Below are 26,938 nucleotides of genomic sequence, written 5' to 3' on the forward strand. Positions count from 1 at the left end.
GGGCATCCACAACCTCCTTGGGCAACCTGTTCCAGTGCTTCTCCACCCTCTGTATGACAATAGGGCAGCTCTATCCAATGCAGTATCTATGTGCGCTATAAAGTGAAGCAATTTAGAGGTAAGGCACTAAGGTATAAAATATCTGCCAAAATGTAGAATAAAATCAAAGGCTCTCTCTGCCTTCAAATCGCCATCCTCGGCACTGCGCACAAAGCTACTGGGCGCAGGAGCAGGCATTAACTCCTTTCCTTTCCTGACTTCTGGCCGAGCAACCAGGTAGCGAGCTGGGATCGTACGCGCTGTGATCAAAGCACTTTCCTACTGCAAATCCCATAGGCTGGAGATGCTCAGTAGCGGGATCTCGTCCTGCTGGATGCTTAGCCTAACAGGAAGGCAGCAGGAACCCGCTTTGGAGAGGGCTGCGTGTGGAGCATGAGCCCTAACGGTACGGAAGCGCCTGTAAGCTCGGCTCTCTGCGGCCGGGAAGCGCCTAACACCTGCTGAAGGGACAAAGCGGGGCCGGACCGGGGCGGGGGCTGAGCTCGGTCCCTCCTCGTCCCCGCCCGCCGCTCAGCGGCTCCGCCCGGCCCGGCCCCGCCCGGCGCTGGGAGGCAGCAGCCCGCGGCGCGGCCCCGCTCGGCTCGGATCCGCTCGGACCATGTCGCCATGTCGGAAGTGAGGAAGTTCACCAAGCGGCTCAGCAAGCCGGGCACGGCCGCCGAGCTGCGGCAGAGCGTTTCGGAGGCGGTGCGAAGCTCTTTCGTGTTGGTGAGTGGCAAGGAGGGGAGCTCCGGTTCGGTACGGCGCGGTGCGGCGGTACCTTGGGCAGCTCCCAGCCCGAGGGAACGGCGGCGAAAGGGGCGGAGATGGGCAGGGGATGCTCAGAGCGGGAGAGAAGGAGGAGGAAAGGGATGAGCAGGGGATGGGGAGCTCTGGGTGAGGCAGAAGGGCCGGGCAGGGCGCGGCTGAGCCGGGCAGGAGATGGGGGAGGGCGGGGCGGGAGCACAATGCCCTCTTCGGGTGCTCCTTCCCACGGGTTGTGCTGTGCCATCCTGCCTTCGGCCCCGCTTGCTGCCTGCCATCGCTGTGCCCATCTGAACGTGCTCCAGAGGTGTGGGGATCGCAGGAACCGATGCTTCTGTCACCTTGGGTTAGTTGGGTGGTACTTGTGTGGAGGGAGCACGGATCGATGAGGATTCATCAGTGCAGGGCAATGAGCAGACAGGTAACGGAGCTCATCCTGGTTGGCTGCAGGCATTGCGAAACTGGTAAACAAAGGGTGTGAGATTGAAGGGAGCTGGCATTGCTGTGAGCATCTCAGGAACTGTGCCCCAACATCTGGGATGGAAGCCACGTGTATTGGATGCGTTTCATCCCTCCATGTGGGATGCTGCAGCAGGTTGTCTTCGTTGTGTGCACAGCTGTGCAAATGTTGGCTGCAGTGCCCCGGGGGGATGCTGGGGTAGTTCAAAGCTTCCCTGAGCTCTGTTGGATGTGTTTCAGCATTGCTCATTGCTCACTCTAGCGTGCAATCACACTTGACCTTGACTTTGATGGAAGGTTAGGAAATGGGACATGCAGAAAGTGCAGCAGGAGTTGAGTGAATATTGAATTGTGCATGAGCTAAATAGATGGAGAGTTTTAAAATTTTCTTAAAAAAATAGAGTTTTCCTGTATATTTCCCAATTCCTAAGGCCAAAAAAAAGTCACATTGGCAATCCAGTCTGGTTTCCTTGTGCCAATGCAATTGTTTCCTATGTCTTTACAGGCTCCTGTGGGGTTTGCTTTCACTCTTTCATCAACAATACATTCAGATAAATGCTTCATAATAACTGGTGGAACCTCTTGTTTAGAACCTCAAGAGCTTTGGTGTCCTACAAGCAAATGGTGGCACAATGCCTGTGCCGTGTGCCCTCTGTCAGAGCCTAGAGGGATGGGTGGGATTGCAGATGAGAATAAATGAAACCCTGACAGCAGCCTATAGGAATGGCAGGGTTCAGCAGCCACTCTTTTTGAGCCTCTCCAGGGTTTCACTGCCTGCACCACCTCTGCCAATTCTCTCTCATTCTCTTTCAGAAAGGCAAATCCCCAGAGCTGCTGCTCTGCTCACTGCGTTTGTAGCCAAGCACTGGAGGAGGATAGGGCAGGTGGCTCTGATTCCTGCTCTTGGCAGAGTTTCCTGCTTTTGACACTTCAGCAGCAAAGGGATAAATCCCAGCACTTCCTCATTCCTGGAAGAGCCATAGGATACTGCAGCATTTGGAGAATGGGAACGGAGGTGGTGTGAGCTTAAAGGACTGTCTTGGTTAGCACTTCAGACACCCTTAGCAATGAGGGATGAGGAGCGTGCTCCTCAGGTTGCTCCAGGTGGTTCCTGGAGCAAGGTGGTTCCTCTCCCTTCACGGTTTATAAGTGGATGGGATTGGTGTCCAAGATCTGGTTGTAGCTGAGTCCATAGGAAACTGTGAGGATAAGCATGAATGAAAGCAAAGTGTGGGGTGCAAAACTAGCACTGTGTGCACCAGGGCACTCATCTTCCTTCCAGGAAAGAGTGGGTACCATGAAGCTTTATTGCTATGTGGTGGATTTCAGCACTTTGGGCATCCAGAGCACTCCCTCAGGAGGAGGAACTGTCTGGAATAAGAAGCCATTTGCAGTCTGTGGATGAAATACTGCTAAATGAAAACATCTCTGTGAGGAGAACCTTTAACGTCATGGAAAAGGTCAGCCTGCATGGAGCTGTAATTTGTGCATTAGAGGAGATGCATCTCCAGGCAGGAACACTGTGATGCTGCAAGGCAGAGAGGCAGCTCCCAAAGCGTGGTCCTGCAGGTGCAGTGCAGCTCATGTCGTGCTCTTTCTGTTCCTGGTTCCCTAGTTATACTGGTTTAGCAGAAGGAGAACATTTATTTCTCTCTTTGGTGTGCAAACCTGGAGTGATGTCAGTCGGGGGGTGGGTGTAACTTCTCTCCTTGCGTCTGTGAAAGGGATGGGATGGAAAGAGCAATGGGATCTGTCCCGTGCTTCACTCCAGTCTCCTCCAGGTGCCCTGGGGTACCTGTGTCCTTCCTTTGCACCAGCTGCTGGGGGGCAGTCAGTGCTGCTCTTGTTACAAGTGGGGCTGTAGTCCTGATCTGTAGCACCCAGCTGTGGCAGGGAGCCCAGGGACGCCTCAGTCCTTCAGTGGATGAAGAAGGATGAAGTACAGCTTTCAGTTGGTGCTTATCTATTCCCCTTCCTGTGCTCTGTTCCCAGTGTCATTCCTGGCTGGCATTCTGGCATTGCATTGTGTTCACAGATGCACTGGAACAGGTTGCCCAAGGGTTGTGGATGTCCAACCCTGGAAGCATTCAAGGCCAGGCTGGATGTGGCTCTGGGCAGCCTGGTCTGCTGGTTGGTGACCCTGCACATAGCAGTGGGTTGAAAATAGGTGATCATTGTGATCCTTTTTAACCCAGGCCATCCTAGGATTCTATGATGCGCTGTGTAGAGGAGCTTTTGGTGAGACAAAAGTCCTCAGTAGGAATCCCTTGAAAGCACACACAGCCCTACAGAGCAGCACCACAGGAACCCTGATTTTTTTTTATGCCCACTCTTCTTTGCAAAGCCGCAGAGCAGATTGTATCAGCTTCAGCTTTGAATGGGCCTTGATGTATGTTACTGGTTATAAATCAACGGGTGGAAGTTTGGCAAAATAACCAACAAAGTCACTGTTTTCAGTAGATGAATTTAGCAACAGCATTAAATTGGCTGGTGAGATAAATGGCGTGCAAAACAATGAAGGAAAGTTTTAAGATTTGGTTAGAGAGAGGATCAGGCCTAAGTGCAGTAATTTAAACCATTCCTAGTCATGAAATTACATGCAGTTTGAACCTTGGGGCAACAGTAGTAAAACACTGCGTTCAAACTACAAATTCATAGCTAAAGTGTTGAAACCCAAGAGAAGGATCCAGGTTGGAGCTCAAGGAGATCAGCCAGAGGACCTTTGGCAGTGAATGGATACTGGCGTTCTTGGCTAAGGCCTTCAGTGAAACCTCCTTCCTCCCATTCTCTCCACACTTGGGATGTTACTGACTATTATGGGATGGGATGAGGAGCCCACAGTGAGCTGCCAACGAACGCGTGACCTGCGCAACCACAGCAGTGCCATGGGATGGAGCTCAGCCCATGCCCTGGGGATGTGGATGTGCACTCTGTGGTCTGGTGGAGGTATCTCTGCACCTCTCCTTTGCCTCATTTTAGCTTTCCCCCAAAACTTATTGGGTGGTGTAGAGTTGAGCAGAATGCACATGAATGAGAGCCGTAATCTTGTGGTGCTGCAGCATAGCAAATGCTCTGCCTTCTGCGTGGGAAGCCGGACCGGCTGCCTGGAGTGGCTTATTTCTTTGGATGAATCATAGAAACATTCAGGTTGGAAAAGATCACTAAGATCTCCATGTCTAACCCCAACCTGCCCTCACCATGCCCATGACCACATCCCTCAGTGCCACATCCCCACGGTTCTGGAGTACCTCCAGCTACAGTCACCCCAACACTCCCTGGGCAGCTGTGCCACTGCAGCACTGCTCTTTTGGAGAAGAAATTCTATCTAATATCCAGCCTGACAACATAGAGTTGGGCCTCTCTTGGACCTCCTCTCCTCACAGGAGCCATGCAGTGAGCAGTGTACCAGTATGAGAGGGTTGTCTCAAGCATGTTGCAAGTTTTCCAAAGGTGTCATTCTCTGAGTTGTGACAGAGAAATAAAATGTGTGGGAGAGGATAAGATCAGAGGAGCAAACGTTTGACAAAACACAGACAGTCCATTTTCCCACCATGCTGCTAAAACAAGTCATCTGGTGGCAATTTTTGATCTCCCACGAGAGCTCTGCTTTTCTTTACATCATTTCTACGCAGATTAACTGAAGATACATTCACAGCTTTACCGAAGGACACGGCCTGGGAGCACCGTATCTGGGCAGCAGGCTTTCCCCACGCTGGGTGTTGGCCAGCTCAGTAGCACTGCTTGGTGATGTGCATGCTGTGCAGTGGGATGTGGCTGCAGGAGTGAGCCCCATGCACGTGGGCACGCTCCCAGCTTCAGCCATATGTCTGCCAGCACATCAGCTCCCAGCAACTGCAGCATGGGAGATCATCTGTGTGCAAACTGCACTGATTCTTGCCATCCAGATGTGAGAGCGCCTTCTCTCCTGTGTTACGCAGTGCTGCTGGCAGCTTTGACATGAGGCTGTGGGCTGCATGCCAGGAGGAGATGGGTTCTGTTTGATCCGGGCTGGGCTGGGCTGGTATGTACCACTAGGTTTCAGGCAGGAACCAAACAGGAGATAAAAAGCTTCCAAAGAGTGATGTTGAGAAGGTTTTGACTGGAAGCAAAAAGGCGCTTTGTTCTCTCAGTGTTTTTCTAACAGCTTAATCTATATTATATGCTACTGAATTTATACTCCTGCAGAGGAGATCAGCTTTCTGCATAGGATCCTCCTTTAATAAGCTAAGTTCGCTTTGATCAGTGTGAAGGCTGTTTATGTGCAGTGCTTGTAGTGATCTCAGTGCTCAAGAGAGACACGGAATATATGCATGTTCCCCTTTGGGTGCAGTCGATGTGCTGTGTTTGCATAACTTCAATAGCAAAAGAGTCGTAGTGGAGACTTGGGAGGAAATTCTGCCTCTGCTTCAGTGGGAGTTTTGCCTCCGGAGTGCCAGCACCGCAAGCTCGGGTGATTTCTGTAGAAGTGTTCACAGTGAGGTTATTACTCATAGAAAACACTTAAACGCGTTCTTAAAATTAATCACTTGTCTTCCTGAGTTGGTGTTCTTGCTGTCAAGGACCTCATTTAGCTCAGTGCTAAATGGCCTCGGGCTGTGTGTGCAGTGCAAGTGGTCAGGGCTGCTCCGTCTGAGTGCACAGCAGATGTGCTCTGGGTGAAGGGCATCACTTTACAGAGGGCAGCAAGGTCTGCACACCATGCAGCCACCTGGGGCTGCTTCCTACAAACCTCAGAGCGTCTGCCACTGACACCCAGTCTGGGACAGAGAACAATGCCTCCTCCTTATGCTGAGAAATGGGCACTGGAGGATGAACCACGCTCAGTGTGGCCACTTCCTGAGGTTTTTGGAGGCTCCAACAGCTTCACGTAGACAATAAGTCTTATCCTTCCCAAAGCATCCTTGAAGTAGGTTTCCATGAGCTCATTATAGGAAGGCTCTGAGGATGTGAGCTCTGTGCACGTACCTCTTGCCACATGTTACAAGCTCTGTGGCTGTGCTTTTTGTGCTTGTTGGGCAAAGCTGAGAGTAGTTGGTTGTGTGCTGGAGGCAATGCCATGGAGATGCAGGCGTCCCTGCATTGACAGCATCTGCCCTGACCTGCTGCCAGCAGTGCCTGGAACAGATGGTTGTCAGCAGTGCCGGCAGCCGACCACCAGCAATGCGGATGGGGATTTGGTGTGCCCAAAATTCAGAAAGGGAATTGCTGTGGGACTTTGTTTCAGCCCTTTCTGGTATATGAAGATATTTGCAGTGTACACCCCGAGGCCCAGGAGCATTTGAAGTTAGGCTGCTAGAGTGCCTATTACAGCATCCTTTTATTTAGGCAGTTTGGTGGCTCTTATGTGATTCCATTTAGCTCTTTGCACACTGATTTATCATCTCTAATGATGCAAAATTACACAAAGCTTTTGACATTTCTACAGCCTGAGAATGCAAATCACAGTCGCACACAGCAGCTGAAGAGCAACCAGTCTTAGGGCTGTGGTTTTAGGTTTCCCTGCTTAATTGGCCTCCTCGCTCCTGTTCTGGCTAAGGAAAAGAAGGATGGGTTTGTGTGCCTTTGTGGGCACTGCTGTCATCTTAGAAATACTGGAGTATGATTCCCTGTCACCATCTTTTCTCTATCTCTTTCATTCCCTTAAAAAGTGCAAATCAAAGCTCTCTCTTGCTGGCTCTTCCCTTCAGTACAGCCCTGTCTCATCTTTACAGCTTTTCTCTGCCTCCTGCTGCTTCTCTAATGGGGTCAGGTCTGCTTGTTCCTAACCTCTTTCTCACCCCTCTCTCCTTTCTTGCTGAAATGCAATTTCTTTCTCTCTCCTATTAATAACTCCTGTCACGGGGCTGTCCTTGGGGAGCGGCTGTGTGGAAGGAGACCACTGCTTGGGTCCAGAGTATCCTTGCTCCTTCCTCCTGCCCTAACTCCATACTGATTGACGTCCCTACTGCAGCACCCTGGCCTCTCCATCCCCTGAGTAGGGACATGGCAAAAGTGCAGCTAAGGGTAAGAATGGCTTCTTTCCTGGACAAAGTTAGGACTTAGTCATATCGTGGTGCAGCAGCTTTTTTTCTGTGACAGCCATACTTCGAGTTGTATTCTGGTGGTGGTCAGGAGACTGGGATGTAGGTTGGAGCTGTGCTGTGCTGGGAGAGCACAGATGGAGGAGGACAGGGCCACAACTTGCATGCTGAGGGCTTGGGGTGGGTGTACCTGAGGGGTAATGATGTCTGAAAGTAAAGCAAAAGCTAGGCTCACCCATTTCTCAGGTGTTTGGTGGAAGTGGTGAATCTGTGAGTGGAGAACTTTTTGTGCAGTTCAACCCCATGCAGCTGCAGAGCCACTGAGTCAGGAGAGGTGAAAGGAGCCTTCCACTCCTGGAGAAAGGTGGTGGAGAGGGCTGAATGCAGCACAAAGCTGGGTTTTAGGGAGGCAAACCCCAGTCCCCCAGGCAGCGGTTTGGAAAGTTGCATTCAACCTTTTCCCCTGCGCTCCCTTGTCCCTTTGCATAATGCTGACATTCGTATGGATGTCTTCATTCTGGGGAAGCTTGGAGGTGCCTCCACCAAGAGCATGATTTTGGCTGGGCTGAAGCACTGCAGATCCTGCCTGGCAGCTATGGAGCATACAGTCACACAGTGCTTACTGAGGAGAGAACCATTTCACTTAGCAGCTACCGCAGGCAAAGCTGAGATGGGGGCTATGCAGACAACTTCCTGAGCTGTTTCAATCACCACCAACATCTCTGGGGCTTGATTTCACTGTTGTGGGTGTTCACCTTATTGCTAAGGCAACCCAAAACCCATCTGTGACTTCCTGCTCCAGTTCTTCTGTAGTGCTGAAGAGACTGGGGTGAGCCTCCAGCCACGGTTTGCCTGCAGGAGTGGCTGCAGGGCTGGCTTGGCCCAGAGCACAAGGTTTCTTGAGTGAAAAACAAGGAGTTTTGGGAGCAGGCAGGAAAGGGAGGAGTTCTGCTTATGTGCAATTAATTGTTTTAAGATGTTCTGTAGTTGGATCTTCTGGAACTGGATGCTAAATATAAAACTCGTACTACATAAATAAATGATGAAATAGCAGTGACATCTGAAAATCACTTTGGGGTGCTCCAGTTAAGAGCTTATATAAATAAGTATTATTGTTGTTGTAATTACTATTTCCCCTTTTTTAGCATTCCTGCACTTACAGAATGTTTTGAGAATTCATGTCTGGCAGGAATTCAGCTGTCCCATGGAAACCCGGAGCTTTTTGCCAATTTCTATTAGCACTATTATTTTCAGAGGAGAAAATCAGAGCAGCCCTGCGTTTCCATCTCTCTCACTCTCTGCAGGAGACGCTCAGCTGGATGCAGGTGCAGCTCTGCTGATGCAGGGATGCACTGAGCCCTGTTCGGTGGGCAGCAGGGCTGGGTTTGAGCCAGGATATACCCTTGCATGCAGGAAGAAGTGGGATTTTGGATGTTTCTGGGGATTGGAGATGCTGTGGCATGTCCCAGCTACAATCTGGTGGTGTGTTTCCTTTTTGATTGGGATGCTGCTTTCAGAGGTGACATGTGCAGGTTGGCTGAAACCCACCACTCTGTTGAACAGCTTTTTCCTTTAGCTCAAATGATTGTGCAAGTTTCTCAGCTTTCAGGAAAAAAACAACAGCATCTCTGGCCCTTGTGGTTGCAGATCTAAGCTTCAAAATGCGATCTCCTAAAGACTGTCAAGCGTGGAGTCCACTGCTAAATAAGTGGAAGGAAATGAAGGTTATCCTGACTTCCTATCATCTCCAAGCCAGTCTGAAGCCAGACCTTGACTCACTTCAATTTGCCACGACTGAGCAGTAATAATGGGTCACCCCTGACATCAATATCTTGACCATTTTGTCAAATTTTCTCCAAGCTTTTATCTTGAATTGATGCTGTCGAAGACAATACTGATAACTACAAGCACTTCCTTTTTCGTTAGAGAATTGAGCATAACATTGAAAAAGGGGACATCCTAGTTCCAATCGATGCATGGTTCTGAGCTGGGTTCACCAGCTTGGATTCAATCCCAAATGAGTGCAAACTGGCAACATGCAGCAGCCCAGAACCCAGCATGTGCTGACCCCAGTGCACACGACAAAAGGGCCAGAGGTAGGGGGGAAAGGAAAGGTTGCAGTGACTTGATCTACCGTGGGTTTTTGTTGTTTTGTTTTTCTTTTTGCAGTAGTCAGTCATCAAAATCTTTCATTTGAATGCCAGGATCTGCCTTAGAGTGCTCAGCTGAGGCTTCTGCCCTGTGTGCCCTGTCCTGCGGGAGCAGGCAGGTGTAGGCAGCGAGACTGCTTTGTGCAGAACTTGAACTGTGTGCTTTAGGATGGAAAACATGAGTAATCTTCACTGCAGATGTTTCCTTGCAGGGTGCCAGAACCGTGCACCCATCCTCCCTTCCCCATCACTTGATTTTTTTATTCCACTGAGCACTCCAGGCAGAGCCAGCCATCTCTGTTCAGTGCAGAGAAGAGGAGAGAGGAATTACAGCAGCCTTGTGTGGGAATGCTTGCTGAGGGTGTGCCGGGGATTGGGGAAGGAAGAATCTGCTGTGCCTGCCTTGACCACAGCTGGCATATGGCTGTTTCCAGGGTATGAGATGAGCAGCGCTGGGCTGCCCTGCTGAAGGTGTCACCTAGCATCTCACCCACACTGCCAGAAGGAGGATCTGTTTGCTTCTGGGACAGGTGCAAACAGATGAGCTGAACCCCTTCCTTCCTTCCTCCCTGCCCAGTGTCTCCTCAGCCCTGCTTTTCTTCAACCCCTGTCTCCAGACTCAACTCAGCCTTCCTCACAACAACCGTTCCCTCTGCCTGTAACTCCTTCATGTCTTTCATACAAACAACTCCCAGGGTTTTGGGTCAGAACTGTGGCCAAGTCCTGTAGACTCTTCCTAGGTCGCAGGGTTTTGTGCCTCCAACACAGCTAGGATTCCTGCCTGGGCATTTGCCTTGTGTTTTTAAACCTCCTTCTCTCTAGACAGCTTAAAAATAGTCTTGGCCTCCTCATACCCAGCCGTATTGACTGTTTTTCCTCCCTGTGGTTTTACCATAGCCCATGTCTGCACAGCTCACCCTGGGCCCCGCACTTCCATCCAGCTGACAGCCGTGTTTGCAGCACTGTCCCATGGGAGCTGCATCTTTGCCTCCCTCCTGGCTTCTCCCTGAACGTGGCTGTGCTGAGAAGCCTGCAAACTACTTGGCAGCAGCAAGGCTGCGTTGTGTTGTGCCTGCTGCCATCTGTGCTGACTAACGCTGCTGCTCTGTTTGCCCTTCCTCCCCTGTTGCTCTGTTCTGACCTCTTTCCTTTCTCCTCTCCTTCTGAAGGCATTGTGCCAAAGACACTGTTTGGCTTTGTACTGGGTTACGATGGTTCCAGATGTTGGATAGGCAAGCAAAGCATTTCTCACTTTTTGCTGTTCTTCCTTCTGCCCAGGCTCCTGGGATGATGAATTATGTGTGAATCTAAGGTTTTTTAAATGAAGCACTCCAGCCTTCCTGCAAGCTGGAGCTAGAGCCTGCAAATGCGATCAGATGGCAGTGCTGGAGCTGGGGGCTGAGAAAGTGAAGAGCCACAGATGTGCTACTTAAATAAAAAAAACCTCTTTAGGACTACATGGTCTGAGAGTGACACGACTGGTGGTCTCTGAACCCCTGCCTTTGGAAAAGCTTTTCTATGGAGTGAAATCCCTCACTTCCATTTGCCCATGCAAGTTGCCAAGTGTGTTTCTTGGTTCCCAGATTTCATATAAACTTTCCCATGACCTTCAGGTTTCATGAGCAATGCCATAACTGGGGAGTTTTCTTCTCTGAGTGATCTCTCTGCATGTGCAGGTTATGTATTATGGTAGGACAGGGTCCCTCCCTGGGCTGATGTTGCTCTCGGAAGCGCTGTGTCTGTGGTTGGTACGGCCAAGGGGTGTGTGCTTCCTCTTTTTTGCCTCTTGAGCTTTGAATCAATTCCCCATTTTGAATTTGTCTCCTATTTTCTGTGTATTTCACCCACTTGGTCCTATGGGATTTGTTTTAATATCTATGCTTTGCTAGGTGTTGCAAGTGTAAGGACCTAAGTATGTTACGAGGTTGCAGGTGAAGTAGTAAATGGGCAGTAAAATGCTTGCTAGATTTTGGGTGCAGTCTAAGACAATACACTGATATGTACATATGGTCCATGCTGTTTCCTGTTCTTTCAGACACTTCAGAGAAGCATCACTTTCAATACACGGATCACTTATGTCTCTAGCTGCTTTGTGAGGGTGGGTTTGTGGCGCTGGGTCAAACTTCACTTCTGAGGATTGCAAAATCACTGTGTGCCAAGTGCTGCTGAGCCGTGGAGTGTTTTGGTGGAGGCAGGGATGGCCATGCATCATACCCACTGGGGACCGTAGGGAAGAAGTGAAAGCTGAGCATGGTGTGTTCGTTATGCTGGGGCTGTGGATTCTTCTGGGGCTGTGAGGAGCTGCCTTCTGCTGAGCAGGGGGAAAAGTGAGCTGTCAGCCCACATGGGGCGGGTGTCAAGGCAATGAGAAAACTGGGTAACGCAGAGCCAAACCAGCTGGGTTTGCCATAAGTTTGCTTTCTTCTCTGGATATTGTTTGTTTTAAATGACGGCCAGCCTGAAATCACTGAGAATACATACGTTTCTGATCATTTTCCCTAGGCTGCTGTTTTAAAATAACCTCAAATTAAACATTTTTCCTTCACTTTCTGTACAGTAGTGTCACTGCTGTTATACCCATAGTAATTCTGAGAGAACGAGAGCTCAGAAAAGCATTATTCACATAATAAAAAAAAATACCACATTTGTACTGTTTAAATGCAGGACAGTAGAAGACAGGTGGCCACTGTGTTCAGAGCTGTAGAAGTAGAAAATAGAAATGCCCTTTCCAGTTGAATGTGGGAACCCTTGTTCATAAAGCAAACGTAAGGATTTTCATGTGCTTTGCAAATGGCTACGGTCAGGAGATGGCTCAGGGCAGCGAGGCTGGAGACATTTCCATGGGGTTTTCCTGGGGCCCGGCTCTCTGTGCTGCCTTGCGCTGGCGTTCGTGGGCATGTTTCTGTTGAAGCAATTCAATTGAATTTCCTGTTAAAATGCCAGCCAGCTTGCTTCTTGGTGGAGAGTCAATAGTGCAATAGACGGGCTGTTGTTTTGCTCGTGCCATTGTCCAAGAGCAGCTTGTGACCTGGCCTCATGCAGGCCCATGCAGCACTGTGCATTTTTTTTCCTGCAGAAACGCGTTGGGTTTGTTGCTAGACTGGCAGCATTTCTTTGCACTTAAAATTGGCTTTCCCTGTGGAGGAATTTGTGGTTTTAAGACTCTAATTGCTTTAGCGTAATAGTTCTTCCTCCGCTTTCATAATGGCTTTGGTGGGTGCCATCTGCTGTTGTGACAGCGCTGGGCAGCAGGGCTGGGTCTGGTTTGGGAGGTGTGCTTGAACACTGCTCATTAGAAGAACTAAGACTTCAAAATCTGCTTTTCAGGGCTTAGCGTTTTATCTCCTGCCCTGCTGGGACCAGAGGGGGAGCGGGGGCTCCCTCCTGCTCTGCTGCTCTGTTTGCAGGGCTCCGACAGACTGACAGAGGTGTCCGTGTTTCCGTGGCAGCAGGCAGAGGCCACACCACATCCTTTTCTCAGCAGTTGCTCTGCTTGCATATGGCTTGACCTACATCCTTTGAGACGTTGCTGTGGTTCCCCTCATGGCTTGTGACAACTAAATCAGTTATGTCACGCAGGGTGCACTGCATGCAGCGTTGTCTTGCAGTCATGCTGCAAAGAGCCATCACACAGCTGAATTTGGAGTACCCAAAGCCACTACTTAACACCACAGCAACGCACAGGGCTCTTAGGAATCTAATTTAGCCTTACTCTAGGGCAGGGTGAGCTGGTGTGAGTTTAAGCAGCTCATGCTGGGGGTGCTGGTGGGATTGCTGCAGGGATGGCACCAGAGCTGTTGAGATTTAGGGACACCAGACCTTATGCCCACAAATGGGAGAACAGTCTGTGAGCATCCCGATGTGTTAATTCACATTAACGTGCCAGGCTTGGCAAATCCGCAGCAGTGTGTAGCACTGTAATGAAATCACACTGGTGCTCCGGATGATTAACCAAATTCAATTAAGCATTTAAGGAGTGTGAGGCTAACCAAGGAAAAACTGGATCCCTTCTCTCCATCTTCCTGCTGGGTTTTAGGGACTCCTGTTTTTTCTGGTAGTCCTTTTCTTTTACATGAGATCCCTGTGCAACTCAGATCCTGGAGCAGAAGCAGTGTTGGGGCTGGCAGCTCTCATACCACAGTGTGGGCTCTCTTCTGGGGCCACGCTGCCCTTCCCCAGCTGTGACCCACCGGGCTGCTCCCTGTTATGCTCCAGTGCTGCTCAATAAGCTCTGGAATTTTCTTTTAGGACTGCATTAGGAGTGAGGCAAAGTTTTCCAAAGCGCGATTAAGAGGGAAACGTTTCAACTGAGCAAATCCTTGCTGGATTCCTGCAAGCATGGAAAATAGGCATTTTGAATGCGAGAATGCCTGGGGCAGGAGGTGTACTTTCCCCAGACAAAAGTAAGACATTCTCTGCGGACAGACAGAAGCAGGGCAAAGCAGCTGCCCCTGAGACATCACTCATGTTGGTAATACAGGTTAGATTGCACACAGGCTCCATGCTGACCTGCCTCAGCATCTCATCCTGCTGCTGGGATGCAGTCCTGAGAAATGCAGTCTGAGAGGTACCCTCCTTGCATTTCTGAAGTGTTTTGGGGAAAATATTTCATCTTGTATTTCATTGCACATATCACAGGCTTGCCAGGTATGCGCCTGGAATGGAGGAACAGCCAAGAACAATTCATCCAAGGGAAAATATTCAGTTAAGTTTGGTGATGATTAAGGAGATTCTGACATTCCATTTCTAAGAGTGGACAGCCCCACCTGCAAGGGCATGCTCTCCCTTGGGTACCTGCCAGCCTGGCATCACGTTAGAACCATCTGTAGCATAGCCAGGCACGAGCAGACTTTTAGCTGGAATTCAGAGATAAAATTGGAAATTCCTTCCTCTTTTATTGTAACTATTCATGTGCATGTCATGTGTTTGCTTTCAGTGTACAGAGTAACCTTCTCAACTGCAGTGCCTGATTTGTACTTACAAATGCTGATGTCTAGGGTTGGAAAGCTGAGATGATGTTTTCCTGCTTTGGAAGTTGCCTCTGTAGGTTTTTTTTAAGCTCTGTTTTCTGGACTTGTAGCATGAACAGAAGTAATACAAGAGAAAACGTGCTGGCATTCTCCTGATAGTTTTTAATGATGACTCCAGGGATTTTGGAGAAGTTCCTCTTGCTGCCCAGAAATGTAAATAAGAGCAAAGCCAAGCTCTAGAGTTTTCCAGCCATAGGTGTGGCTTATGCAGAGGGCTTTCCTGCATTTCCAGAGGGATCTTCCTTCCACAGAGAGGATCCCTGTGCTGGAATTGCAGGCAGCTTGTTCCCATCCTGCCAGCAGCACCTTTCTAAAGGCTCTCATCAGCTCATTTAGTGAAACCAGCTTCATGCTGGTGCAGGAGCCTGTGTTGCTGCTGAGCTCTGCTCATACTGGAGGGAGCTGGAGCTTGCAGCCTGTGGAAGAGGATTTCTTCCTCCATTAAGAAATTAGAGACTATGCCTGGGCAAGAGCAGTGCAGTACTTGCTTTCTTCCTGTAGATTATAACCAAGCCTGAATAATTTAACCCTTTGTTTTCATCACTGCAAAGCATGCATGCCAGTGCTTCCTTGCATCGTGCATGCACCCAATTGTTAATGGGCAATCCACTGGTAACGTGGTTTGAAGACATCTGACTAAATTATGTACAAGACGTTAGTTATTGGTTATTTTATATATATGTATGTAATTGTTACTGTCTTCTATTTTTCCTGCAGGAAAAAACCAAAGTGGTTGAACCCTTGGACTATGAGAACGTGATCCTCCAACGCAAAGTTCAGATCTACAGCGATCCCCTCCGGGACCTGCTGATATTTCCGATTGAAGATGTGTCTGTGAGTTCATGCTGGCTGTTTTTTCTCTTTGAGACTCATTCATCTCCTGCTTACCTTGGAAAATTTCCACTCTTGGCCACATGTTGATTTTGGCTGTGTTACTGACACATAAAAGTGAAAAGACCCCCCGGTGATTTGGGCCCACTGCGTTTACTCAAAACAAGCTTCAAACCGTGGAGACCCAGTTTGCAATGAAACCATTTTTCCCTTTTCCCTGCAGCTCTCAGTCATCAGTCGGCAGAGAAGAACTGTCCAGTCTACAGTGCCAGAAGATGCTCTCAAGAAAGCTCAGAGCCTCTTTGTCAAAGAGGTAGGGGCAAAAGTCCACGCAGTTCCTGCCCACAGCACCTTAGGCAAGATGTTCTCCTGTAGCTGCTGTCTGCAAGTTGCAGATTGTCTTTTCCTGCATAGGAAGAGCTGCTTGCTGGCAGGGTGTTTGCACTAGCTAGTTCCCACCTGTGCATCTTGTGCTTTGCTCCTTCCCATCAGGTTTTGTACTCAGGCAATGTGTGTGGCTTGAGCTGCAAGGTGCAGATGAGCAGCAGGGCTGGGCTGCACAGCTTCCCTCCCTGCATCCTGAGTGCTGCAGGTTTGTTCTGCAAAATGCTGCTCTCTAGGACCATTCCCCTCCAAGGGCAGTGGAAATAAATGCCAAGTGATGGTCAGCATTGAATGAGAGGCACTGCAGTTCTGAGGGCAGGAAATCTTTCTTGGGAAGCAATCCCCTCCCAGATCACTGCTCGTTTTTTAAAGTCTTGGAGCTCTGTAGATTCAAAATCAGTAGCTGTGTCTAGCCAGATGCTGTGTGATTTTTGTCTCCATACTGAGAAGTTTCCTATGAAGTTCTGTGTGGCAGCACAAAATAAGTGAAGCAACCCTGCTTACCTCACCCAGCAGCCTGTAAACTTTTGGACTTGTGCATGGTTTTGTTCTGCTTGCTGTAAATCTCAAAGAGCTCTACTGTTTTCCTTCCAGTGCATTAAAACCTACAGCTCTGACTGGCACGTGGTGAACTACAAATATGAAGAATACTCAGGAGACTTTCGGATGTTGCCATGGTAAGTGTCACACTCCCTTGGAATACTAATGTGTGTTCACAGGGCCATGGTTTGATCAGGCTTAGGAGAAACAGTCAAAGTAGGTCTGTTCTGAAGAGCCTGCAGAGAAGTGAGGCAGCAATGGAGCAACAGCACTGATCAAATCATATTAAAATTTGCGGATAATCTTGCTGCCTGATCTGGCTTCTCTTTCAGTGAGATGGAAGGCAGATGGGCCTCCTGCATCCCTGTGCTGCGTAAATGCAAGTCAGCAAAAGCTCTGCAGAGACAAACAGATAAAACAGAAAGGTAGTTGAGTGGTCTCTGCACTTGGCTCCCACAAGGTGTGCTCAGAAGTTGGCTCTCCCTAGCTCTAAGGGGTGGAAGTCTCCTAGCATCTTCTGCAGAACTTGCTAGTGTAACTGGCATGGCAAAGCTGTAGAGGATCTGTGTTCCCCAGTCATTAACAATTCAAATGTGTTGTGATTTCAGCAAATCCTTCAGGCCAGACAAGATTCCAAGCCACGTGTTTGAAATCGATGAAGACTTTGAAAAAGATGAGGTAAGGAGAAAATGTTTTACATATTCCACTCTAAGATCTGTTAAAAGGTTGATTTCACCAGGCAAAGTCAGAATTCACTTCCCAGCAGTGGTTTTCTGGTGAGGTGCTTCATACTACAGACATGGGGCCAGAACTGAGACATTGATCTAATTGAACATGGGACAAGATAATCTGCCGGAGCCAAGAGTCTCCTAAATTAGATGGAAGATGAGCCATCCAGTTTTTCATGGCTTTTCTACTTGATTCAGTGCAGCAATGAAAGAGAGAAAGAAAAAAAAAAAGAAGCCAACTGACAAACTAAGTAAAATTCTTCATGGCCGTAATTTAAAGCAGTTTGGTTTCCAGCCACATGGTGCACATAGATACAACTACATCAGGGTCCTCTTCTTCAAAAGGTTTGTGCTCTGCCTCATAATCTGCAGTTCTTACTTACTGTGTATATCACATTTTCTGCAGAAGGAGGGTAGTGCTTTCCTATGGGAAGTTTAATTCACACACTTGGCATTAAGAATTCTTGGATTACAGTGTAAGGAGTTTAGTCCAGCTGTTAAAATCTGCATGGCACTGAGATGCTGCTGAGGAGCAGACAGGAACAGGGAAGTTTCTTTCTTGCAGTGCTGTAGTTCTGAAGAGTTACTTCAGCATGCTTTTAGTAATTGTTTTGTATGTCCCAGCACAGTTCTTGTCTGGACTGAGATAGCTTTTTCCTAGAAGGAAATGTATTGTCAAATCTAGCTTTGATTTTTTGGCTGTGTTGGTAGTATGTTGTTCACTTGCTCCGTTACCTCCTTAATAGTATTTGCTTTAGGCTGGAGACAGAGCTGAGTGGTATCTTATCAGCATGCCTCTGAACAAGTAAAGAGACAAGGATATGCTATCCAAACGTGGTGGAGGGCTTGCTTTCTTCTGATCAGTGTCCCAAATACACAAACAAATGCAGTTACCATTGTTGGTAATGGAAGAGTATTCTAAGTACCTTGGCAGATATTTTGGCATTTATGTCTTTTGGCTTGGCCGTATCTAAAGGCTTCTGTTATAGTTTCCTGACAGAACATTTACATGAGGATATGCAATGGAAATTCATGTGAAAGAATTCTCTTGATTCTCTGGATGAAAAAAAGTTGAAACTTTTTGAAGGAGAAACTGTGGGTTGTTTTACCCAGGGAAATAAAGCATTAGAAACTTTTTTGAATTGGAAGTCTGGCAAGAAAAGAGTTGAAAAGCTGCTGTTTTGGATGCAGGAGATGATAAAAAGCAGTGCCTTGATAGCTCATGGGCAAATAGTCCAGGTTCACCTCTGCTGCTGAGTCATTGGAAGGGACAGGGCAAGTTTTCTTCTGTCCCTAGTGGAGGTCATTGCCAGGTATGGGTGGAGGGCTGCTCTCCCTTTCTGGGAGCACAAGGCAGGACCAAAGGTAGAAATCCCAGCCAATGTGCCAAGAACAGTGCAGCTGGGTCACTTGAAACCTTCCGGTTTGATAAGCGTGAAACAAGTCAGTCACATTTCAGCTATTTGGGTTTGATGTTCTGTTGCCTCAATTTAAAATGGTAAGTTCATTTATGCAAAAAAGAAATGATGAAGTGAATCCGAAGTGCTGCATTTTGCAACTGTCCTAAGAGACCATCTAGAAAATGTCCTACTTCCCCAGCTTTTTGAAATACTGCCTAAGAGCCAACATGCATTTCCCCATTGCAAAACCCCTGTGCAGCTCTGTCAGCATAGATGTATTTTTTCCTTTGAAAGGTGACCCAAACCAGCTTGTTCCTTTGGAAAGAGATGACTCTGAATTTTCTTGGGATAACGCTTTACATGTTAAGTGTGCATTCTACACTATGGGGTTAACTATCCTGCTGTGGTTAACAGTATTGCTTTCCAGTGCAGACATACCCTTGTGTCCCAGGGGGATTTTACATGGGAGGCAGTTAAGCTGACCTGCTCTTTTTCTGATCTTTTGCTCTCTTTCAGGATTCCTCATCTCTGTGCTCCCAGAAGGGCGGTGTGATAAAGCAAGGCTGGTTGCACAAAGCAAATGTCAACAGCACAATCACTGTTACTATGAGGGTGAGCCTTATCCTGTGTTAGGTTAATTGTGAACAAGACACAACCTCTGTTCAGATCCTATCTCTAAAGGCAGTGGGAGTGCAGGGATGCTTTCAGGTTTGGGTGCATCCACCTCTCTTACAGGGCATCCCAAGATGGGTTGGAAAATGCAGTCTGGAAACAGCTTTTGGTTCTTCCCTTCCCAGAATTTAAGCCCAGTGCACTTCTAATCACAACAGGCAATCTGAGCAAGAAGGCAAAGTGTTCTCAAGTAAACCAAGATTGTTTTCAAAATGAGCAGCAGAGGCTAGGAAGAGGAAGGCAATTTAAATAACAAATAGCTGCCCTGCAAAGAAGACTCTCTAAATTGATAGTTTCCTTACTGGTGGGAAATATGTACAGAGAGCAGCTTTAAATTGAAATGACAAGCCTTTGCTCTAAAAGCAGGGATGATGTCACTGAGGAGACAGAGCATTACTGACCTCGAAGCAACAGCTGCCTTGTCTCTTGTTTTCCCTTGCACACAATCTGGCCTGACATTGCTTAGGTTTTGCAGTGGAAATTTTTAATAGTTCCACTACAGGTTTTTGCCATGGCAAGAAGCCTGCCCTATGTTCCACCATGCAGCTGCCTTCTTACAGCACAGAGAGAATACTGTGTATTTATCCTCAGCTGTGCAGCTGAGGGATGGCTGCAATGAGGTTCCTTGCTTTGTTGGTAATTACAGTTCCTGCAGCAAGCTACTTATCTAAATGATGCCAGAGGATATCATTGAGTGGGGTTGGGCACAGTTCTGTGCAAGCGAGCAAGTGGTTTTATTGAACATGTGATTGTGTCAGCAGTGATGGAGGCACAGAATTACTGGTAGTCTCCCATCTGGGGTGACAAATGTTTCTTTTGTAGCTATTCCATGTATTCAGAACAGTGGGAACACTTAGAGCTTTGCAATGCTGCTTCACCCTGGGGTGCTTCGTGGTTCTGCTAAGAGTGATATCCAGCCACTGTGAGATGCACCCCGTGCCTCACACACCTGCCAGCATATGGTGCTGTCTTAACTGCTGCCAGAATGCTCTCCTGAATTATAGTCCAATGCCTATGGGCTGACAAGTGTGAAGGAAGGTGTTCTGAGAGAAAGCTGGAGAGTGTGCTGGCTAATGAATTAATTCAGTCTTCATAACCATAACTCAAACATGCAGGTATCTCTCTCAAACTTACTGCATTTGAGGTGGGAACTGAACACACTAAGCCAAAGCCAGTTCATGAAAACAGACGTGTTAGAAAAAAATGGCCACACAAAACCACAGTAAATGAAACCACGAGCACTTGCATGGATTGCAGTATTCTTTGGCTTGCATTTGAGGGCTAGGAATTTCCACGTGTCTATTCTGAAGTCTTCTGGAGGCTTACTTTGTAATTCTGAGGTCTTTATTAAAAAAAACTCTAGAAATACGTGCTGGAGGGCAGGATGAATGTGCTGCACTGATCTAGATTTGCCATGTGCACAAACTGAGGCTTAAGCCAGCTGAGAGATGAGCTAGAAGCCCTGGGGCTTTGCTTTGGATGGACAAACTCATAATAACAACAAAGACATTAAAATTAAAGCAGATGACAAAGTCTCTCATTACAAAACCAAGTCATTCTCAGAGGGGTGCATCTACAACACTCAAGGGTCATCAGTGCTTCTTGTTAACAATATTTTCTCAATAGCAGGAGGGCAGAAACTGAGACTGTTGCTTGGGATATCCAGCAGAGTGAGTACTTCCACGAGTGAGATGTTATACTTTTGCAGGTATTCAAGAGGAGATATTTTTACCTGTCACAACTCACGGATGGCTCCTACATTCTAAATTCCTACAAAGATGAGAAAATTTCAAAAGAATCCAAAGGCTGTATTTTCCTGGATGCTTGTAATGATGTGGTCCAGGTAGGTGTGCCTGTACTTGGGCTGATGCTTTGCAAGCTCAGAGATGGAAATGTTCACTCTGTGACACTGAGAGGTGAAAGAAAGGGCTTACCAACTAACCCAAATGTGCAGCCCTACAGGTGTACCACTCCTAAAGTGCCTGTAAGGTTATAGAAGAAGGTATTTTTATTGGGCTTCAGCTTGGGTTGAGAGCCAAGTGTAGCAGTGCATCACTGCTGTGCCTTCTGCTGTTCCTGTCAGAGCTGAAGCTCCAAGCACCAAGTGTGGCAGAGCCGGCACACGGCAGCTTGAATTACTTTGGCTGTTTGCTTCAGCACAGATGAGTCAGAGCCGTTTCCATCTATCTTTCTGAACACAGCTAACGCAGAAGTGAAGATGTCTTGGTGGTGTACAGGATGTACTGCCCAAGTTGCATCAGATTTGCCTGGGTTTCTCATTGGGAAATGATGTTTAAAGACAGAGATCAGAAAATGATATTGAACCGCTTTCCTCTAAGATAGATTCCTCTAAATGTGCCACATTACTTATTGTGTTGGACAAATCCAACTCCTGGCTTCTCTGGGTAAATATTAAAGGTCTGATGACATAAGAGGGAGCCTGCTGCTGTTCCTCAGTGCAATGTCTGTGGTTCATTCTGGCTTAATTCCACTCTCAGAGTAACTGGCAGCAGTGGAGCTGTATTGCACATGATTGCAACCGTACAGCCCTCACTGATTACTGCAGCAGAGGTACTGAGGAGGGTCCTTGTGTGGTGAGGTGATTCTTCTTCCCTGTCATAGCATTTCAGTTCAGGTCGCTTTTTCAGAGAGGAGCTTTGCAGAAAATGCTGTGCTGATTTATTGAGGGAGGCGTAACACAAAACTTGCCCTTTCTTCTTTGTTCAGTGTCCCAAGATGCGCCGCTATGCATTTGAACTCAAGACGATAGATAAGTACAGCCACTACCTTGCAGCTGAAACAGAGCAGGAGATGGAAGAGTGGCTGGTGACTCTGAGAAAGATCATTCAGAGCAATAGTGAGAGTTCGGTGCAAGAGAAGAAAGATACTGTGGAAGCTGCACAAGGTCAGTTCATAAATCAGCCTTCAACCTTCTCTAGCAGGAAGCAAGCAGGGTGCCTGCAGAAGCATCCATTTTTCTTTCTGGATTAATTGCAAGTGTTGTGGCTGACAAAGGATGCTATGCCAAATGGCTTAGTGTAATGCAGACAATATTCTGAAGGATAAAAGTGGAGAGAAACATGACCCTTCCTCTGGATGGGAAATCCATGGCAGCGTTTCAAGACCCCTGGAAAGTTGGGCTGAAGTTCTGCTTTGGAAAAATCTAGCAGGCTGTTAATAGTACATTCTGCTATTAGTAACGTATGGAAAAATCTTACATCCAAGTGGAAAAGTCTCTATAAATTATCCATAAACTATTTTTGTGCTATTGTAAGCAAATATTGCAGGATGCTTTCTGGCAGAGGAAAATAGAATGGTGCTCCTGCAGTTGTTTTGAACATCTGCTTTTCGTGTCCTTGCAGATGATGAATCAAGCACGCAGGGAAAATCAGAAAACATCCTGGAAAGCCTGGAGAGAAGCATGCATCCAGAGCTGATGAAGGTATTGTGTTTGCAGGGATCGCTCTCTCAGCCCCATCTCTAGCTCTCTCCACCACTTCTATCTCCTGCATGATCCAGAGTGCAGCTGCCTGCTTCTGTCTACTTTCTCAGTTAGCAGAGCTGCATTGCCTTACTCTGAGTGGTGTTGGTGGATGCAGCTGGGAAGCCTTGCACCACCACAGAGGATACCTGAAAAATATTTATTTTATTTTCTCCCATTCTTTCATTGAATGGATGTGAGGCCAGGCAGTAATATCAATGCTTTTCTTTGTCCTAGTATGGAAGAGAAACAGATCAGCTGAACAAACTGAGCAGAAATGATGGAAGACAAAACCTCTTTTCTTTTGACCCAGAAGTCCAGGTAAACGTTCCCCTGTTGGCAAATGTGAGGTTTTGCTCCCTTGGTATCGTGCCTCCCCTATTTCCTTAAACAACCACAGCATTTGCCCGCAGATACAGCATGATTTTTGGCAGGTTGGAGACTAAGAGTTCAGCCTACCTCCCTATCAATGAGGTATGAACAAATCAATGCTCACCTGATAGCTCAAACAAAAGGAGCATTTGCAGTAGCCCCCCATGTGGCCTCCCTCCAGCTTTTCTGGCTTCTGTCATGCATTGTGTTGTTTCTGCATCTCAAACTCATCATTTGGGCCTCTGGGAGGGTCCCACAGTGGGGCAGAAGCAGCAGAAGTGGGATTGCAAAGAGAGCTGCAGTGCTGCATGGCCTCAGCACATCTGGAGGAACGAACAGTAACGCTAGAGGTGAACTGCAGAGTTTTCACATGTGGGGAGGTACAAGCAGAAGAAACTCCACACACTGTTCTAATGCCCAAAGTAGGGGATTGGACACTATTTGGTTTGTTTTCTGCTCAGCTTTAACCTCTCTGCTCAGCTCTCTGCCAAGACCCAGCTGTGGGATTTCAGTGGAATGAGCTGCAATTGTTAACACAATTGCAGAGAATTGTTCCAAGTCCTCTCTTAGTTTCTGGTTCCCTTTCTGGAACGTTTTTTTTTTTACTTGTTCACACCTGTGAAGAAAAACATCCTGGTTTAACAAGGAAGTGTAATTAGGCTTTAAAAAGTTTAATGGTACTAAATGAGCTTTTTTCCTGGCACCTCTTTAAAGTATTTGACAGATAGTCCTGAGGCATCCAGGAGAGATTTTGGTGTGGGTTTTTCTGTTTGTTTGTTTGTTTGTTTTTCTAGAGAAGCTTGAAGAAGTTTCCTATGACTTAATCAAATAATAAAAATGAAAATATCATTTAATGCAGCACACAGAACTTTTTTTTTTTTTTAATTTTGGCTAGATTTTCTGCCCTCCCTAAGCACACAGAGCTCCACATCGTGGTGTGGGTCAGTCAGATCTGCTCTTAGACTGGACATCCAAAATCACCTCCCCAGTCAGTGCAATGTGTACGTGCTTGTGTGCCTGCTGCTAAGGAAACTGGGAGAAGGAACGTGCACCTGCAGTGCATTTTCCTCATAGAATGGAAATGGAGAAAGCAGTCGGAAGAGTTTCTCAGAATCAGATGAACAGTTGCACCCTGTTTTGCACAAATTACTTGATTGTGAGATCTCAACTTTTGCAAGCAGGTTCTGCAGAATTTGAGGGAGAAAAAGCAAATAGAACCATGCCAGATCGTCACTGAGAGATGTGCTGATGTTTAGGGGGGGTTGGTAACTGTGGCCCTGGTGCCCAGGACAGTGGGAGTGGTGAAGGTTATGAGTCTTTCCGTGGCTGATGGTATTTTGGTCACATATGCGCCTGCTCTCTGAGAAGGGTAGGCACTGAGGAAATAACCGGCCATGTGTGTGCTGGGTTAGGAAGGATGTGATGATAACCAAAGCTGTTTGGATTTCCCAACCAGCTCTGCGGGCAGCCCTTGTTGTTGCTAACCATACCACTTACTGCCCTGCATCTAGAAATGCCTTCAGCTCAAGATGTTCATGATCCCAAAAGCACGTGCCTTCTCTCTATTTCAGGCACAGGGACCATGTCTTAAACTAGTCAAATCTTCAAAGTGGAAGATACTTTTCCGAGAGTAATGACAGCTTATACTCCACTTTCTTCCCCAAGCTCTAAATGGTGTTTTGGGAAGATCCCCAGGGTTACAGCAAAGCAGGAAGGAACTGAAATCATTCTGAGGTTTAGTTTTCTGTGCTCTACAAACCAGATAGCTAAAAATTGATACATCCCCATGAATTCATGTCTTGAACACATTTGTGTAACATCACAAAATGGCACTCATCTGTGGACATCTTGTCCTTTTTGCACCACTTAAAAATGGTCAAGGTCGTACTGGCTGTAATGTGACCCCTTAACATTTTTTGGGGGGTATGTTTTCTTTTTTAATGAGACCAGATTTGTTTGTTTGCTGTCTAGAGGCTCGACTTCTCGGGGATGGAGCCGGACGTGAAGCCATTCGAGGAGAAGAGCAGCAGGCGCTTTGTGGTCTGCTGCCAAGATTTGTCCCTCAACCTCCTCGCTCAGCTCAGCGACCAGTCAGAGGGAGGACCCACCAACGTAAGGAGAGCTCTGGCATTTCCTGCTTTGTCTACTGGCAACAAAAACCTATGGCAGGTTGATCTGGATGGATAAAGGAGTCCCATTCTGCCATGAGTTATGGTGGGGCCTGGGCAGGTGCTGTCTGCTGGCCCAGGGTCTTTGCAGGGTTTGCCTGCCTGGGTATTCTGGTGTTCCAGAATATGTCTTGGGATGGAGTTGCCCTAATATACCTTGGCCTGCCAGGAACTGGGAATACTAGGAAGCCAGAGGTTCAGGTGCACAGGGAACAGGGAGTGTGTTTGCAATATTCTGGATCCCTATGAAAGTCCTGTTGGTAAATGATTAAGCTCCATCTCCAAGGCACCCATCGCTGTGTTTTATTTCATTTCCTCTAATGGCAAGGGATTTCCCTGTTCTGAAATCTCCTGTCTCCCAGACCAACAGTATTCACACTCACTTTATTATATGCATTTGTTATTGTGCCAAAGCTGTGCCTTAGCCTAAAAAGCTTTTCCTTGTATCTTAGCCAGCAACTCAGAAAATTGTAGCTAGCAATTACATCTCTCCTCTGGCTTTGGTCTGCCAGACTTGAACAAACGACTCTCTCCCAGTGTTTTCTCCCAAGACATTCTCCCTGTTACCATGTCCTGCATCGGAGTCTGTCCTTGACCCAGGGGTGCCCAGAGCAGCAGATAGCATTGCAGGGCTGGGAGGCAGCAGCATGAGCTGACCAGTCTGTGCTGATGGTATCACAGTCCTGGTGGGATCAACCAGCACGCCAAACTTGTTCTTCAGTCCCTTCCAGCAGATGAATGCATCACTGATAACAGATTGATATTATTTGATTGATATTATCAGCCCAGTGCTGGACTTAATCAGCATGTTTTTAGTACTGAGGTAATTTTAGTACTGAGGCCTCCAACTTATGCTGTAACATCTCGGATGTGCTACAGCCTCTCTTCCAGCCTTCACTTTTATCTTTATGTGGACAACACCTTCTGTGATCATTGAACTAAAAACACATGATATTGTTGCCACTTGCATTGTGCTGTCAAGGTCAATAGCTACAAAACAAGCTGAGCTTGGTGCAAGACAGCTTTCAGCTGTAGAGCAGCTCCCCACATGCAGATTTTGCACATAGAATTCCCAGCCTTGTGCTAGCTCTCCTGGCTGGGAGGTGGTTTGCACCTACTTTGCTTCTGTGCCCCCTGTGTGTAGCAGCAAGGGAATGTTCTGTATCTACAGATGGGCCACCCAGAGCTGATGGGCTTCAGGCAATAAGAGGTATTCTTCAGCAAGTGAACATTAACATTCTTAAGCTGCTTTCTATCCCATTACCCGGGTTAAACAGCTCTAACTGAGTAATTTGGATCATTTTTTTCTCCAAACTTGTAGTTTATCATTTATAGAAAACTCCCTCCCTTTTTTTAATGAAAGCCTTTTTTAAAATTGATTAGATCAAAACAGAAGATAATGAATGGGGAAAAGTGAACTTATGAATTTATAAAGCAAATAAGCATGAATTGTAAGAATCCAGGAAAATTCTGATAGACAAAACTAATGGAACAAACAGATACAGGAGGCCTGGCTGGTGGGGAAGGCAATGCATGTGAATAACCTTGAGTTGGTACCATGCACTTTTTGACACATGGATTCCATTTGCAGGTTGAGCCCTTTTTCCTCAGCTTGGCATTGTTTGACCTGAAAAATAACTGCAAGATTTCTGCAGACTTCCACGTGGACCTGAACCCTCCGTCTGTCCGTGACATGCTGCTGGATACATCGGCTTCCAAGGTGGAGGATGTGAAGGGGCGTTCGCCAGGCGAGAGCCTCGTGCATGGGATCCCTGAGTCCTGCCTGCGCTACATAAAACGGGTGAAGAACTGACTTTGTCCTCTCATTCTGTGTCTCTGTAAGGCTGTGGCTGTTGAGTAGCTTCATTTGTCGGTCAGTCTCAGCCTGATTGCTACTGT

General features: G+C 47.4%; 1 protein-coding gene across 4 annotated transcripts in view; it reads left to right on the forward strand.

Moving 5' to 3' along the window:
- Positions 1-639: 639 nt before the first annotated feature.
- DOCK11 (dedicator of cytokinesis 11) overlaps positions 640-26,938 on the forward strand; it is a 70,364-nt gene continuing 44,065 nt past the window's right edge. For all 4 annotated transcript variants that reach the window (XM_042825475.1, XM_042825476.1, XM_042825477.1 and 1 more), the window contains exons 1-12: positions 640-768; positions 15,181-15,297; positions 15,518-15,607; positions 16,273-16,355; positions 16,827-16,896; positions 18,863-18,958; positions 20,727-20,861; positions 21,746-21,923; positions 22,381-22,460; positions 22,737-22,820; positions 24,843-24,983; positions 26,631-26,840. In XM_042825475.1, the coding sequence (XP_042681409.1) occupies positions 667-768; positions 15,181-15,297; positions 15,518-15,607; positions 16,273-16,355; positions 16,827-16,896; positions 18,863-18,958; positions 20,727-20,861; positions 21,746-21,923; positions 22,381-22,460; positions 22,737-22,820; positions 24,843-24,983; positions 26,631-26,840 (1,386 nt within the window). In that variant the 5' untranslated portion in view covers positions 640-666. The remainder of the gene's footprint in view (positions 769-15,180; positions 15,298-15,517; positions 15,608-16,272; positions 16,356-16,826; positions 16,897-18,862; positions 18,959-20,726; positions 20,862-21,745; positions 21,924-22,380; positions 22,461-22,736; positions 22,821-24,842; positions 24,984-26,630; positions 26,841-26,938) is intronic.

The sequence above is a fragment of the Centrocercus urophasianus genome, unplaced genomic scaffold (genome assembly GCF_019232065.1).
Source record: "Centrocercus urophasianus isolate 14NV4802_14NV808 unplaced genomic scaffold, USGS_Curo_1.0 seq_24, whole genome shotgun sequence".
Classification (NCBI taxonomy): domain Eukaryota; kingdom Metazoa; phylum Chordata; class Aves; order Galliformes; family Phasianidae; genus Centrocercus; species Centrocercus urophasianus.